Source organism: Leishmania mexicana, chromosome 28 (assembly GCF_000234665.1).
Source record: "Leishmania mexicana MHOM/GT/2001/U1103 complete genome, chromosome 28".
Taxonomy (NCBI): Eukaryota; Euglenozoa; class Kinetoplastea; order Trypanosomatida; family Trypanosomatidae; genus Leishmania; species Leishmania mexicana.
The window spans coordinates 737,532-754,181 of NC_018332.1; the positions used below are offsets into that span (position 1 = coordinate 737,532).

Here is a 16,650-nt window from a genome sequence, read left to right on the forward strand (position 1 = left end):
GGGGGTGGGGGCGTGTGGAAGGGGGGAGGGAAACTAAAACGAGGAGGAGGAGAGCTTACGAAACAGCGTGGAAGAAAAGAGGGGGGAGGTAGCGAAAGAAAAGGGTGCACTAGAACAGGACTGATCTACTACTAATGTGTTGCGCCGCGCGCGTGCCTGCGACGCCGTGGGGGAGAGGGAGCGCTGGGATGCCCGCAGCTGAGAGGCGGGGCGTCAAGCAGGCACCGCCGGCCCGCCCACGCCCCACAGCAGCACAGAAGCGCGACCCATTGCAGCAGCAGCCACCTAGCCACATACTCGCGCAGGAACAGCAGCGGTCCAACACCTACAGCCACTTCCCAATCATCGCCATCACGCCCGCACCGATCCACAGCCCGGCGTACATCCCGATCCGCTTGGCCACGCCGCGCTTGCTCTTCACGCCGCAGTGCACATGCAGGTCGTGCGGGAAGTCCACGAACAGCAGGTTGAAGGCAATGTACAGCATGATCCCGCCGCAGATCGAGTCCAGGATCGCACTCACCAACGCGTACGTCGTCCCCGACAGCGCGTCGCGCGACGCCATCACAGCGCCGGTCCCTGCCGCAATCCCGATCGGCGCAGAGAACGAGAACACAAGCATCAGCGCAAGCTCCAGTGATATCTTGAACGACGCGTCCGCAAGACGCGCGCCCATCGCAAGGCCCTCGAACAGCTGGTGGAACACAAGCGCAATGATCAGCGCGCGCAGGTCCGTGCCGTTCGACACGGCAAGCGCAAGCCCCACAAACACGCTGTGCAGCGTCACGCCGAACTCCATGCACACCGCTGCCACGACGCGCTGCAGCGGCGCCATGTCCTCCGGCACAGCTACGCCGTGCTGGTGTCCCCCACACGCCTCAGCGTCCATCTGAGGCACAGAGGCACAGCCCTGCCCATCCTCCACACAGCCGTGCACGTCCTGCAGCGCATCCTCGTCGGGCCTCGTCGAAGGCACGCCCTTGCGCACCGCAACGCACTCGTTGCACAGCGAGTCGTGGCACGGATCCGCGGGCAGCGCCTTACCAGCGGCGCGCGCGCTCCACCGCTCCGCAATCCACCCGATCGTCCCGTCAATCGCGTGCATCACGATAGCGGCCATCATCGCGAACAGGAAAGCCCAGCCCTCGTACATCTCGCGGAAGCTCTCAGGGATGCAGTCAGCCCCAAACACAACAGAAGCGTGATTGATCCTGTTAATCATCTACCCAGCCAGCACCACACCCGTCGCAGCCGACTTGCCCACAGCGTACACGTACGCGTGGAGACGCAGCGCAGGCACACGCTTGCCCACGATCGGGATCAGCGTGCCCACAGCTGATGCAGCGAGAATGATGAAGATCGCAGCAATGTGCAATCCCAGCATGTAGTCGCCCTCCACGGAGCCGCAGCCGTGGCTGTGACCGTGGCCGCCGTCGGAGCCGCTGCCGTGGCTGTGGCCGTGGCCGCTGTCGGAGCCGCTGCCGTGGCTGTGGCCGTGGCCGCTGTCGGAGCCGCTGCCGTGGCTGTGGCCGTGGCCGCCGTCGGAGCCGCTGCCGTGGCTGTGGCCGTGGCCGCCGTCGGAGCCGCTGCCGTGGCTGTGGCCGTGGTCATGCGCAGACTCAGCATACGAGAGGCGGCTTCTGGTACCGTCACCCTTCGCGCTGGAGTGCGACCCCGCACGGACCTGCGAGTAGGCGACCGTCTTCGTTGCGGAAGCAACGGCCGACTGAAATTCGAGGGGCTCGCGCGCCTGCACCGCAACGGCAGCGCGCACAAGATCGCCGGCCAGCTGGCGGAGCACCGTGAGGGTGGGTTGCGCCATGGTCGCTCGCCTCCTGGGAATGAAAGAAGAAGCAATAGAGCCGTGCTTGGGCCGAGCAAGAAGAGGATCTGCGGGTGCGCGCGAGAGACGGAGGCGGGCGGGGACGGGGCGGTTGGCGAGGCGTGGCGGCGTCGCACAGTCGCTGTAGGTTAGGGGGGAACAAACAAGAGAAAGACACGAATTAAGAAAAAGGCAGCTATGTAGCGAGAGAGGCCGAGAGAGTGTCTTGATGCCGGGCGGTGCGCGTGGGCGATGAGGACGGGGAGGGCGTGCGCGGTGCGGGTAAGTTGGGCGGAGGGGTGCAGAGGCGAAGTGGAAGAGGGGACACGTGAAGGGCAGAGTTGGATTCACATGCGCATAGGAAAGAACACGGAGAGGGAGCACACTGCTTGCCGCGCTCCGGGGAAATGACCAGTGTGCTCCATCGGGGCCGAATCGATCGCCGACGTGGCCGGTTGGCGTTCGTAGAGGAAAAGTCTCAGGGTGGGGAGCGAAGCGGGGCTGGTCAAAATGCGGTGCGACGTCGTTCTCGCGGCTTTCCGCAAAGGTGTTACAAATATTTTGTGCCGCATGCGTCGCAAAGGGAGGCAGGGAGATGCATAACGCTGTATACAGCTTCTGCTTTAGACGGGTCGAAAAAGCTCTACTGATGGCAGCGCTGCTCTCGCTGCGGCTGCAGAATTGTCATGTGTGCCATCCTCTGTTTTTCTCATGAAACGTGCTGCCAGTGCTGTTGGTTGCGTCAGTCTTGTGTTATTCCATCTGGGTGTACTTGTGCGGAAGAGGGGAATGCCAGTTCGCTTGTAGAACACAGGCCAAAAGGCGCGGCAAACGTCCCCTTAAGTGGTGTGAGCACACGGATGTCGCGTGTTTGTGCTGGCGTGCGTGCCGGTGTGCCTCCCTCCATGAGTCATGCGGGTTAAGGAACAAGTGAGGGTAGAAGAGAAGACGGAGAGAGCTGGTTCCCATGAACTGGGGACGCTGACCCGAACATGCCAGATGAAAATAGAAGTCCGCGAGTGCGAACACTTTTCTATTTCCATCGCGTCATTCTACACCCGAACAAGTCCGAGCATGGGCGCATACACAGCCACGGGTCTCCTGCCTCTGCCACACGTCGACAATGTCAGCGAACCGGCCCCGCCAGCGCCGCGTGGCTTCGCTCAGCCCACTGCAATGCCACTGCCACACAGCGCAGGCGAGGTCCAGGATTACGCGCGGCATCGCCGCAACGCGGCACAGACAGAAAAGCGGTAGGCGGGTGCATGTGCCCTCTGAAGCGTTGCACGAGGTTCGTAGTGCGCTGGCCCAAGCCTGATCATCATTACCGCGCATCTCTTCCGCACAGCGCTGCCCCAGACCCGTCCGCCAACACCGAGAGCGGGTACTACACCCTGACCCCACGGTGAGGTGGTTAGTATCATGAGGGCCAGCGCTACGGTCAAGAAAAATTTTAAAAAAGGGAAAGGCAAAGAATGACGGCACGGTGGGAAGGGGATTGGGGGAGAGGAAGGGGGATAGAGCATGGCGACTCAAGGGGAAGGACGGGTCCAAGGAAAAGAATGGGAAAAAGAAAAAGCCGGGCACACGAAAACGCACGCACGTCGGAGACACCGCGCCAGAGAATCTCACCACGGCGCGTCGAAAGAAGAGTCGATGTGAAGCAGCCCAACACTACACACCTCCTCCTCCCTTCCTATTTTTTGTGTTCGGTTTATCCCCCCCCCCTCCCCTCCCCTCTCCCCCCGTTTTGTTGTCTGCTTTGTCGTCGCTCCTTCGCTACTCGAGTGTCGCCAGTGCACCAGGGGCCTTGTATATGAGGAACTTGTACACGATGGGCGCAATGCTGACCACCAGAATCCCCAGCGTAATCCCCACGATGCAGAAGAACGGAGTCGTGGTCTCTGCGTCGGTGAAGGGCACCCGTACGTTCATGGCAAACAGATTTGGAATGATGGTGATCGGGATCAGCATTACGGTAATTTGCGTGTGCACGTGGCTCATGTAGTCCATGAAGTTGCAGTGCGACAGGAGGCGTGCAGACACGCCACAGACGAGGGTCATGTTCGCCCTGTTGACGATGTCGCGGCCCTTGCATAGCCTGAGGACCGTGCTTCGGACGGTCGAAAGCGAGCGCTGGTAGCTCCCCACTCCCGCGGAGGATCGCGAGAACGGTGTCAGGCGCATTGCCGGCAACAACAGCTCCTTCAACACTCGCTCCTTCTGCAACGCGTCTATGTGGAAGAAAGCTATGAGGTGGCGCAGGTTCTTGGTGCGCAGCAACACGTCGTCCTGGTCAACTCGCGAAGGCAGAATTTGAAGTACAAGCTCGTCAAGCTGGTCTGCCTTGATGAGCAGCGCACGGGTAGACTTCTGGAAGTAGCCAATAATGGCAGACACAAGCGAGCTGCACACAACGGAAATAGCTGTGTCTTCGCAGTAAGTCGGCGATGCTGATCTGTTAGGGGGGCTGAACGCCATCATGGGTTGCTGGGCCCCTCTCGCCCGCTCCGCCGAGAACGAGGATAGCGAATCATCTGCGGCAGCAGCGGCGGGGTATGTGAGTGGTTCTGGCACCGCCCGTCGACCAGCGTGTGTGCCATGAGGCGCCTCAGGTGTTGCTCCGTTGACCCCCTCCCTGGCCACGCTGCCCGCATTGTCAAGGGAAAGGTTCGCGTCGAATTGGCGCTCCCAAACGGCCAAAGGGGGGTCGTTTGTTGCCGTATCAACAAACCCTGTGCTCTTGTGGGTACTGACCGATAACGCATGCGAGGCTGCGAAGCTCGCTGCTGAGCGGAGTGCCAGCACGCCAGCTCTACCAGTGCTTGTTGAAGATCCGGCGGGCCATGCGCGGTTCGCCATGATGAGCTGCACGTCTCCTTCGCCGCCAAAGCGACCCGCGCTGAAGGTGAAGAGCGTCGACTCGAAGGCCAGCACCACCACCGGTGTGCACGGCAGCTGCGTGCCATGTGCGCTCACCCCGTCACTCTGAATGGCGCCGCGTCCCGCTGTCTCCACACTCTGCAGTCCCACCGCCTGCAGGCACAGCACAGCGTAGCCGTGGGCTGGGAAGTACTCGAGGAAGTTGTCACGCACCGTCTTGTGGCGTCTGGTATAGTCACCCTTTTCATGCCCCCTCTCGGATGAGGGCTCCGTATCCTCGGTGTCGCTGCTGGAGTCGTCGCTCCAAAGCTCTCTGAGCTCCCCAGCGTCCATATTGGTGCAGAGTACTGAGATGATGCGGCGCCGTGTGAGCACATGCACTGGCAGGCTCTCCAGAACCTTCCCCAGCTCTTCCTCATTAGCTGCCTTTATGCTGACCCACGCAGGGCGAGCGTCACAGTTGGGAGAAGAGGCAGGGGACAGCCGGATCGCCGGGAGGGCGAATGCACCATGCGTCTTCTCAGCGGTGGACTCCGAGGGAAGCGTGTGGGGAGCATTCGTAGCTGCTGGCATGCCGACGGGGGGCAGCAATGGGATCTTTGCAAAATGGTCGGCAGCGCCCGGTGACGAGGGTGACACGACCGCGTACTGATCCTGTTCGCGTAACATCTGCTTCAGCGTCATGACATTCGGCACGAGGTACCAGGCCGCTTGGGTCACATCTTCGTCGAGGTAGCACACGTGGATGTGACTCCCAGCGGTGTTCTCCACGGCGGGCATCGCGGAAGTGACGTTCAGAAACGCCGCTGAAGTGGCCGAGTTCCCGCCGCGAGGCAGCGGAGAACACCCGCTCGTCTGCGCGGCGGCGCCCCTCTGCTCCATTTCAACCTCCATCACGGAGGCGCCGCCGTTGCGCCGGTTCGACGCGGACATAACCGATACGTGCCGGCGTGCGAAGGTGTGTCGGGTTTATACCAGCGCCTATGCTCGTTGTGACACAGCAAGGTCGCGTGAGGGTCCACTTCAACCGGCGCAGCAATAAGCAGAGTGCGTTGAAGGGTGCGTGTGCGGGGGGAGGGGAGGAAGGGGGAGGGGTATATGCGTCACCTTCTGGGGCGAGATCAACATGAAAAAGACAAGTTTCGGTCTCTCTCCCTCTGTGTCTGTGTGTGTGTGTGTGTGTGTGTGTTAGGGGCGGGATGCAGACTTACGTCGTACACAACGGAGAAGAAGAGAATGCGCCAAAGCCACTGTTGCGAAACAAGGCAGCCGGCAACGTGGTAGTGGCCGCGTACGTGTTTGTGTGCCTCGGTGTGTGCGCCTGTGCCGCGCGACGGTTTCCCTTTCCACCTCGGCTCCTTTGGGGAGGGGGGGCAGTGAGGGTGCCACGCGTGCACGTGCGTGTTTATGTCTGTGTATACCTATGCCGGTGGCTGAGACGACCCAATCGACGAAGAAAACTGCGGTGCCAACGGCAGAGCCCGGGAATACCGCCTCTTGTGGAAAAGGGAAGCACAAACTGAAGAGAAGAGCGACTCCGGACGGAGGCAGGGGGAGGAGGGGGGTCGGCACACTTGGCACGACGCCGCTCTCACGAACGCTGAGAAAACGAAGACAGATGGAAGATAGCAAACAAGAGCAGCTCACACTTCGTCACTCTCTCTTTCCGCGCGTAAACCCCCTTCAACTCTTGTGGATGATTGAGGAGTGCGGCGGAGCGGAGAAGGGGGAAGAGGCGGCGGGAGGTGGCGTGGGAGGTTAGAGGCGGTGTGCAACAAATCACTCGCGTGGCGCAGCCGAAGATATGTACCTTTAGGAGTGAGCGTACGGCGTACCGCAGCGTTGTTAGGGGGTTAGGAGAGTGTTCTCGCGTTGAGTCTTAGTCGTGTGTCGGTGTCTTCGCTGTGCGTGATAGTGCCGACCAATCGCCCGAAAAGTTGTACGCTAGGGTCGATGGTTGCGCCGCACGTGCGGTCCTTACTTCCCTTCTCTCTTCTTGCGCCGTGTTTTCGTAGCGTGTCGGCAGCACCTGGAGAGAGTGAGTGGGTGGCAGACTGGCCGACAAGCGCACACGTGACAATAAAAGGAGTGCGGGGGGCAGGGCTGAAGAAAGGGATGGAGAAAAGAATCCTAAAGCATGTCAACGGCTCTTGAACCGGAAGCAACGGAGGGAGGGGAAGGAGAGGCGAGGTGGAGAAGGAGGGCACCGCTCCGCTTGGTGGACACGATCGCGTGAGTGGTGCGGTGCGGCTGAAAAGGCGCAAAGACACAGGGTGGGGGTGTTTAAAGCGGAAGAGGGAGAAGTGGGGAGGCTGGGGAGAAAGATGCGGTCGTACACACAAGACGTTGACCGTGTCGCTCTCCTACAGGTTGCAGCCCTTAACGTATCCCCGCTTTAATCTTGTATCATTCGCCTGCGTTGCACACGCACCCGAACGAGGCAAAACGGAAATATATATATATATATTTGTTATATAAAAAGAAGCGACAGCGCAGGCAGCGTTGCTACACGGAGTGCATGTGCGACCTACAAGGAGTCCGTGGGAGGTGGGCATGCACTGACCGACGACGACACAAAGACACAAGGAGCCGCGTCGACAAATTATCCTTCAAAAGGGAAATCGAGAAAACGAGAGGGAAAGAGAGAGAGCACAGTGGAGAGCGAAGGGGGCAGGACGAAGGTAGAACTACACGGGCGGCATGAGTGTGCAGCAAGGGGGGGTTATGCCCATAAGTTCGGTGTGGATGTGTTTGTGTTTCGTGTGCCGGTGTGATTGCGAGCAGGTGGTGCCGCGTGGTCCAGTGCACCGCGAGGGGTGGGATCGTGTGGCGAGAGCCAGAAGATTGGAAGGACAGAGAGAGACAAGGGAGAGTGGATGGTGCAGCCGAGGGACGAAATAGATATGTGCACAGCAAAAGAGTGGGCAGAGAGAGCAGACGGCGCGTCGACGACGATTACGCGATGGAAATCGCGTGCTTTCAACGAGTGTGCAACTGTAACAATCATGAAGGATGCGGCTGAGTCGCGCGGTATGTTAACAAGCGCCGGCAGCCGAGAATGCCCAGATCTCACCGCATCCACTGAAGCGCGGGGCGGTGGATGCTGTTCGGGGGGAGAGGGTGTACTCTTGAGTGTGTCGAGAGTTTCGCGATAGCAGTGACCGTCATACTGGCACCTGGAGAGGCCCGCCGTCGCCCCCGTGCGAGTGTGCGGCGCCCCCAGCACCCAGCCAGCGACGCAGTATATAGGTGTGCGCTTGCATGTCACCACATGTGCAACGAGGGGCGCCAGCTCAGCGCCGGTGGCGTCGAAGGGAAAGACGAAGACGGCTGGCAAGCACAGAACAACAATGAAGAGAGGTAGAGAGTGACGGATCCTATCCAGTAGCCGCAGTTCGCACAGCACCCTCCCCCTCTTCCCCCCCCCCTCCCTCGTGTCCACGAGCTGCGAGTGGGGATGGGTTCTGAGGAATAGCGTGTATACGTTTGCGTGAGTGAGGGCCCTGCCGTGAGCACGAGCATCGCAAAAGGCGGACAAGCCGGAGAGAAGGAGAGGCGACAATGAAACGAGACGGCGCAGACCATGTGCGAAGGGAGGGGGGGGGAGCGGGGTCGCTGTAGACGGGCACGCCATGCACACGTGTGGAAGGGGGAGGTGGTGAAGGTGTACTGCCCTGCCTAATCCCTTTCACGCACAGGTATAAATCCCGCATACGGGAAATAGCTGCGACTTCGCCATTGGCTGCGTCCACGGCACCTGACGTGGGCTTTCGATCATACTTGGGCGGTCGCCGTGGCAGCGGCAGAGGTCGTCTGTACTTTCGTCACTTTCGTTTGTTTTCTTGCGTTTCTGTTTGATTTCTGTGAAGGGCGTGGGAGGTTGAGTAGGATGTAGCCGCGCACGCGTCTCTCTCCCTCTCTGTCTGCCTTCCTGTCCATCCCTACGCGCCTGCGGACGTGGGTGCGGGCTTGCTTGCCGGCTGGCAGATAGACGCGCACACCAGTCCCCCACTTTCCCGATGCTACCCGCACACGGAAAGCCCGAGTCCGAGAAAGTACCTGAACAGAAAGCAGCAGCAGCACCAGCAGCAGGATGGAGGGGAGGAGAGCATGTGCGCTGGTGCGCAAGGAGGCGTCGCGAGCTTTCTCTCACTCTGCCTTGCTCAAGCCCTTTTCATTTTACTTCTACTGCGCAAGTGACACACGGGAAGGCAGAGCAGTCCTCAAGGGGAGTGCGAGGGTTCGGGCGTAAAAGAGAGCGAGATATAGGCGAATACGTGACTGGCACATCCCACATGGCACAGACACACAAACACACACGAACGCATGCTTGCAGATGCGCACAGGCGAAACGACGACGACGACGACACATGCACACGGACAAAACTGCTAACGACGAATATAAAAAAAAGCAAAGACAAACCCAGATCTCTGAGGAAGCGATGGGAGGCCGAATAAAATAAACAACAGCACTGAGTGGAAGAGAAACTGAGACACGGCGCATGGCCCCAACACACGCATGCATGCAAAGACCTCGTACAAACACCCAGAGGGAACGCAGGCACCGACACACACACATACACAACAGCAGTAAAGGCGCGTACAGGAAGAACAGAGAACCCCTTCCCTCCCTCCCCCCTCAACCTTGACGAAACGACCGACCCCGAGATACAGAGGTCAAAAGAAAAGGAAAATCCGAATATGTGAGGAGTACACGCATACTAGCGCGCACGCGCAGACGTGTCCACGCCCGCTAGGAGCGTATGCGCGCGACGTGCCGAAAAAAAAAGCACGCCATCGAGCATGTTCTATGCTTGTTAAAGGCATCGGTGTGCGCGTCCCAACCCGCCCATGTGAGGATAGTGAGAGATGAGCGAGGGCAGAGGCACTCCCCCGGTCACTTTGTGCGTGTGTGGCACTCCGCTAAGGAGTGGGCACGGCTTAGATGGCCTCCCGACGCACACGGCGGCAGAAGCTCTTCTCAAAGACACCCTCGTCGTTGTGGGCAGCCTTGATATTGGACCGAATGTAGAGATAGTCGGCATCGCAGTGCTGCGTACTCGTAATGTTCACATCTGTGACGCAGTGCGGGCGGCTGACCTTGAGCTTCTGGTTAATGGTGTAGTGCGCCGAGAGCGGGTCGCGGTTGCTGAGTGTCAGCTCTCGATGCATATTGTGTTCCAGCGTTGTGCCAATGTCGTCGAAGCGGACGATGCCCTCGCCAAACACGCCACCGACGACGCTCGTGACGTATGTCCAGGTGTCCCGCACGATCTCATATGAGACGGAGCGCTCCACGCGGCCGGGCGCGATCACCGTCATGGGGGTCGAAGCCGCCACCTCCGGAACCGAATCTGGACCAGGGACAATGGTGGCGCTCGAGTGGAGCACCGGGACGCGGAAGACAGCCGTTGCGGCGTCCAGCAGCAGCGTCGTGTCCGCCGGAGAGCACCAAACCATGGGCCAGTAGTTGTTCGCGAGCGAAAGGGAGACGCTGTGGCCGGCCGGGACGCAGTAGCCGCAGAAGTCCATCGTCACTGTCACCTGAACCGCCTGCCCGGGCTGCACCAAGGCAATGGCTTTGTCGCCCTCGGGGCCACAGTGAACCAGGTTCTTCATGCCGTACGTGATGCGCGTGGCCGCCCCGTCTGGCGCAATGTCGCACAGCTTGGCGAACAGGAAGCCCTTCGCCTGATCGCAGGTCAGCGTCACAGAGAAGGTTGGCTGGCCGAGGATATCCATAGCAGCTGTAAGCGGGGCTGAGGTATAGGTGACGGCCAAGCCGTTGTCAATGCGCTGGTCACCAGCAGTCTCACCTATCACACCCACGCCCATCCACTCACCTGAGATGAGCCCATGGTTCAGCGGGGTGTGCACCATTACCGTGCCGGTGCCAATGGTGGCGCCGTCCTTGCCCACCTCTGTCAGTAACCGGCCCGCGCCGAGGCCATACGCGACGGTCGGCACCTCAGCGTTCACCCACTTGTCCATCGCCACCCACTTGCCAGGCGCCATCGGCTTGGTTGTGCAGGGCGGCAGCGAGTCCTCGATGTAGACCTGGAGCACCGGCCAGCTCGCCACGTCGTTGGCCGTCATGCCCTTCATCCAGTAGTCCCACCAGTCCTTGGCCGCACGCAGAAAGTTCATCCGAGGCAGCGGCGTGCCGTCCTGCGGGTACAAGTGCGCCCACGGGCCGCAAATGGCTTTGCACGGCACCTTCAGCCCCTCCAGCAGGTGAAAGAGGGAGTTCGTGTACGAGTCTGCCCAGCCATCGACGAGGAGCACTGGCACCTGGATGGAGCTGTAGTCCTCCTGGATCGACCCGTGCTGCCAGTAAGCGTCGTACCGCTGGTGCTCAGCCCAGTCAGCGGCGTTCAGCGGCATCTTCTCCAGCCGTTCCAGCCACATCTCCTTCCAGCGATCCCCGACAATGTCGCCGTCGGGCGGGCATGACTGGAAGCCCTGCATGATGCATCCCCACCAGAAGTTGTCGTTCAGCAGGCACCCGCCCTTCCAGTGGATGTCGTCGGTGAAACGGTTGTGTGTGAAGCCGAGAACAATGATGGCACGCAGCGCGGGAGGACGGCGAGCGGCCACCTGCAGCGAGTTGAAACCACCCCACGACTTGCCCATCATGCCAACGTCACCGGTGCACCATGGCTGCTTGCTGATCCAATCAATCACCTCGAGTGCATCGTCCTGCTCCTGCTTGAGGTATTCGTCGAGCAGCAGGCCATCCGACTCACCGGTGCCGCGCATATCGACGCGCACTGCGACGTAGCCTTGGCCGGCAAAGAAGCCGTGCATAGGTTCATCACGGATGCGGGTGCCGTTGCGCTTGCGGTACGGGATGTACTCCAGAATGCCCGGATAGCGGTGCTCCGACGATGCATCTTTCGGCATAAAGAGCCGTGCGGCCAGGCGGATGTCATCCTTGAGGGTGATGTAGGTGTTCTCTACGAACTGCGTCGGATGCGGAAGATCCGTGCAGGCGCGGTGCATGATGATGACCACGCAGCAGCTATATATATATATATATATATCAAGTGATCGATGGGAAAAAGGATGTTTGGCGGCCAGCTGAAACACCGCACCAGCGCTATACAAGCAAAACGAAAGAAGAGAGGGAGGGGGGAAGTATACGTATATATAGATATAGATATATATAGGTATATAGATATTATATATATATATATATAGGCATATACGTTGATGGCGGTATCTATATCGATGTATACATCCACACACATAGATGTATATAGATATAGATATATAGATAGATACGTATGTATCGCTATTTACGGATCCAATCCCCCACAACGAAGCCAAACGCTAGACGAGGTGGCAGACAACGGTGCACTGCAACGGCCCCACTCGTGTACTCCCTCCCTCCTTTTCCTTCTCCCCTCCACACACACACGCGCACAGACGCACCGTCCAAAGTGACGGAAACAAAAAAAATAGTGGCGCGGAGAGAAGACAGTGTGTGAAGCCGCGTGGGGGAGAGAAAGGGGGGTGGGGGCGGAGTCGATAACGAAAAACAACCGGGAAAAATAATGCGAGTACAAGGCCCCGTATTCGTAGCAGCGCGAGAGAGAAGACCGGCGCGTGCGTGCGTGTGTGCTGGTGTAGGGTATGAGATGGGGGACAAGACGCGGACACCATGGAGTGGTCAGCAGGAAGAATCGAAAAGAGAGAGCGAAAACACGAGTGGGCGAGGAGGGGCAGTGAGCACGAATCGCAGCAGGTGCGCGCGCGCACACGTACAGCTCAGTGTACACAGGAGAGGAGGGCTTGCGTGACAGAAAGCGAAGAGAGGTGCAAACGTGCACAGACGCGCGGGCGTGCGATGCGGCTCCGAGAGGGTGAGTGAGCTGAGTGCCTAAGAGATGGGACGTGGAAGTAGGCACTGCAAGCCCATCCAGTAAACGGCTCGCTTTAGAAAAAGAGAGCGCGTGCGGCGAGGCCGCGACAGCCCAGAACACGAACGCGCTCGTGCTTCCTGTGACTCCGCACATCGGCACGTACTCCATGGTGAAGCGCATGTCTTCTTCACGAGGGCCGCCTTCTGTTTTACGTTGCTGTTTCTTAAGCTTGTGTGACAATGTGTCTCACGCGAGCACACCGCGAGAGGCGTGCTCTACGCCCTTTTTTCTCTCTCCCACCCCCGCTCGTCAAACCTCCGCCAGCACCGCACCCCCTTAGCGGTGCGGTATCCAACAGACGATGGGCAGAGAGAGTAGAGACACCCAAAAAAAGTCAAAAATGTCGAAAGAAAGCGGCTACACGCGCTAACCGGGTGAACAGAGGCGAGGGCGCCGCCCGACGCCGCCGCTACACTGGCCGAGGGTGCGAGAGGGAGAGGGAGAGAGCTAGTCTACGATGCCGAGGTTCTTCAGGATGCGCGCCAGCACAGCCTTCTCCTCCACAACGCGGTAGTCGTACAACTTCACAAACATGTTTGCATGCCCTTTCACTGCCTTTCGCAGCTCCATTGTGTAGCGAAGGGTGTTGCGCATGGCCACGACAGCTGTCACGGACCGGCCGTCCTCCTGCACGTCAACGGTCAGCGCATGATGCTCGTTGAGGGAGCTGACAACTTTGCCGATGTAAGTGAACTCGGAAAGGTGCACCTCCACCTCCATCATCGGCTCCAGCAGCGCCAGGTCGTCCTTGCGGGTCGCCTTGAGCAAACTCAGCAGCGCTGAGCGGGCGACGTGGGTCAGCGACCTCTCCTGGAGCTGTGAACCGGCCGTCTTGCGGAAGTACGTCAGCACCACCTCCACACCGTGCACCGGCAACCCCGCCAGAGGGCCCAACCGCATGCACGCATCAACGGCGGACTGGAAGGACGCCACAATGAGGCGCAGCTCCTCTTTGGCGTTGCGCACGTCGTTTACACGCGACCAGCTGGAGAGGCCACCGCCCTGCTGCTGTTGCTGTCTCCCACAGCTGAGAAACTCCTCTTCAAAGGCGCTGTCAATGCGGAAGCGGCACTGATCCTTGGCGCTGCACCGCTCGCCGTTCTCTAGCAGCGGCCGCAGCTCGAGCGAGCACTCGGCGTAGGGTAGGTCGTTCAATAAGCAGGTGTGCCTCTCCATCGACTGGGTCACTCGTATCGTCTCCCGGTACTCGATGATGGCGCGCAGAAGCCGGCACTTCACCTGGTACTCGTTCGCGAGGCGCGACATGATAATTTCCAGGTGTAGCTCCCCCATCCCACTCACCACCACCGCTCCCTGCTCGCTCTCCGTGACACGCAGGCTCGGATCCTCCCTGGAGAGCTCAGCCAGGGCGTTCTTGAGCAGCTCAACCTGGTTGCGTGTGGCGGCCTCGATGGAGAAGGAGATGACGGCTGGTGGGGCGCTAATACCCTCTAGCGTGTGCACCTCCTCCTTAACGTCGCCGCGTCTCACATGCCGCTTAGCCTGAAGAAGGTGGTGCGACGGCTGACTGAATAAGGTGTCGCCGGTGTATGTGTGGGTCAAGAAAGCCGCGCCGATCTGGCCAGCCTCCAAGTTCGGCACCTCTACCGGGTGGTTTGCGTGCATCACATAGAGCTTCTCGATAACCTCTGACTTTTGCCGGCTGTTGTTCTCAAGGCGCATGCGCGGGACGATCCTGCCGCTGTACACACGCAAGAACACGAGTGGGAGGCGCTGCCCCTTGCCTGGGTGCATTATGTGCATTACCTTGAAGGCGAGGGCCACTGTCGGGACCGTCGGCGAGGCCGAAGCAGGTGGAAGGGGTACTGGTATGCCATCCTTCGTGAACCCGGTCAGCTGCCGGTCACATGGCGACGGCAGGTAGTACGTCACAGCATCAAGCAGCGGCTGCACCCCTTGATTGCGACGAGAGGCGCCGCACAGAACCGGGACGAGCGGCGGTCTATCGCGTGGCGGGTGCACCACGGACCGACGCACGGCGGAGCGCAGCGCCTCAGTGGAGAGGCGCCGCTCCGCCTCCGCCTCATCACCGTCGGTGGCGTCCAACTCCGCTATGAATGCCTCCGAGAGCGCATCATCGACAGCGGTGAGCTGAGTGATAAGGTCGTGGCGCGCTTTGCGCATGGAGCGAGTCACGTGCGTCAGCTCGCGATCCACAGCTCTGTCACCGTCGCCCGTCGAAAACGGCGAGGCACCGATGGTGCTGAGGTCCGCTCGCTGCACCTCGAAGCCGTGCTCGCCGTCGAAGTGACACGTCACCTGCTCTAAGATGTCGACCACGCCAGCGAAGCTGGCGTCCTCGGCATGAAGCGGGATCTGCAGCAGCAGCGGCTCTACCTGCAGCTTGGTGCGTATCGAGTTTACCGACATGGCAAAGTCGGCGTTGTACTTGTCCATTTTGTTCAAAAAGGCGATTAGCGGTGCGTTGAACTTGCGGCTCTGCTGCAGTACAGTGTAGCTCTGCGCCTGCACACCGGCAGACGCGTCGAACAGAGCCACGACACCGTCTACAACCCGCATCGTCCGCTCCACCTCAACGGTAAAGTCAACGTGGCCTGGGGTGTCGATCAGGTTGATGCCGTGATCCCGCCACCGCAGGGAGACTGCAGCGGACTGAATCGTGATGCCGCGGTCCGCCTCCTCCTTCATGAAGTCCGTCGTCGTCGTGCCGCTGTCTACGTCGCCGACGCGCTTCGTGACGCCGGCGTAGAAGAGCATCCGCTCTGTTGTGGTCGTTTTACCGGCATCGATGTGCGCCGCAATGCCTATGTTGCGCACCCGCCGCACCGCGGCATCTGCCTCGCGTTCTGCTCCACCACTGGTGCTACTGCCGAGGCTACGAGAAATCTCGGAGGAGGCAAGTAGGAGAAGACTTGTGCGGAGCAGCCCGCAGACGGGACTGCTCAGCAGCGGACTGGTGCCACTGACGAGTCGGCGTCGCGGACGCGACGCGTGAAGCTGGAGCAAGCGGTGCAGCATCCGCGGCACTGTTGCCACGACGTGATGCGAGCAACAGAATCCGCCTCCTACTCAGTATGGTGTTCTCTCCTCTCCTCTGCGTTGTGCGATAAGAAACGCCTGTGACCGTGCGCCCCCAAAGGGAGGAGAGAAACAAGTGGCCTAATGTGGTGCGAGAGCAGCGACGACACCTTCGTGATCGCCGCGCTCGCAACTTTGCACCAGTATGTTGGCGAGGAGGACAGCGCGGCGCACGGAATGCGCCCATGATGATGCGGGATGTGAAGCCACGAGAGAAAGGAGAAGAGATGAACGAGAAGGAGAAGTGGGAGCGCTCTTGCCGAAACACGCTCACGTGCACAAAGATAGAGTGAGGCACTGCTCAAACCTGAACAGTCAGCACACCGACCTCAGAGTGCGCAGAGCAATATAAAAAAAGAAACCGTAGTGCCCCCACCACCAGCTGCAAGTAAACCCCCCTCTCGTAAACAGCCCCCCGGGTCGACCGAAACAACGCTATACAAGAGTTGCAGCGGCTCTGCGTCGTGCTGCCTCTCCCCCTCCCGCACCCCTTCTTGGTCGTAGCACACGCGCCCACGAAATTCGACACTGTTGTACGTTCCATCTGAACTTCCCTCCCCTTACCGTTACGTCGTAAACCACAGCCAAGCCTAAAAATAAGAAATGGGCAATACGTCAAGCGCAAGCAGAAGTCCACCTACGAAACGCGGACACACACACACATACGTGTGCGCGCTGTCATGCAGACCCAGCCTTTCACAGCTGCTCAGACACCCCCCGACAACTGAAGAGGAAGTGAGTCACACGAACACAACGACCCATGACCGTACGCACACCAGCAACAAGCACCCACGGCCCCAACACCAAGTCTTCTCATTTTATTGTCTCTTGTTCTCACGGAGCAAAGACCTTCGCCACCGCTCTCTGGGGAGCGGAGAGAGGTGGTGTCGCGGTGCATACCGCCCACGCACACAGAGAGAGAGGGAGCGACAGCGAGCGAGGTGGTTTCAGGAAAGACAA

At 59.9% G+C, this 16,650-nt stretch overlaps 3 protein-coding genes across 3 annotated transcripts; all 3 read right to left on the reverse strand.

Annotated features, from left to right (window-relative positions):
• Window positions 1–3,601: 3,601 nt before the first annotated feature.
• LMXM_28_1940 (conserved hypothetical protein) lies at window positions 3,602–5,638 on the reverse strand (the record flags this gene model as incomplete). Its single annotated transcript, XM_003876986.1, has 1 exon — window positions 3,602–5,638. One exon carries the CDS (start codon window positions 5,636–5,638, stop codon window positions 3,602–3,604), a length of 2,037 nt encoding a protein of 678 aa, XP_003877035.1.
• Window positions 5,639–9,646: 4,008 nt separating this feature from the next.
• On the reverse strand, window positions 9,647–11,707 carry LMXM_28_1950 (putative X-pro, dipeptidyl-peptidase,serine peptidase,Clan SC, family S15; the record flags this gene model as incomplete). Its single annotated transcript, XM_003876987.1, has 1 exon — window positions 9,647–11,707. One exon carries the CDS (start codon window positions 11,705–11,707, stop codon window positions 9,647–9,649), a length of 2,061 nt encoding a protein of 686 aa, XP_003877036.1.
• Window positions 11,708–13,077: 1,370 nt separating this feature from the next.
• LMXM_28_1960 (elongation factor G2-like protein) lies at window positions 13,078–15,369 on the reverse strand (the record flags this gene model as incomplete). The annotated part of the gene is made up of 1 exon (XM_003876988.1): window positions 13,078–15,369. The coding sequence occupies one exon, from the start codon at window positions 15,367–15,369 to the stop codon at window positions 13,078–13,080; it is 2,292 nt and encodes a 763-aa protein (XP_003877037.1).
• Between the last annotated feature and the right edge of the window lie 1,281 nt (window positions 15,370–16,650).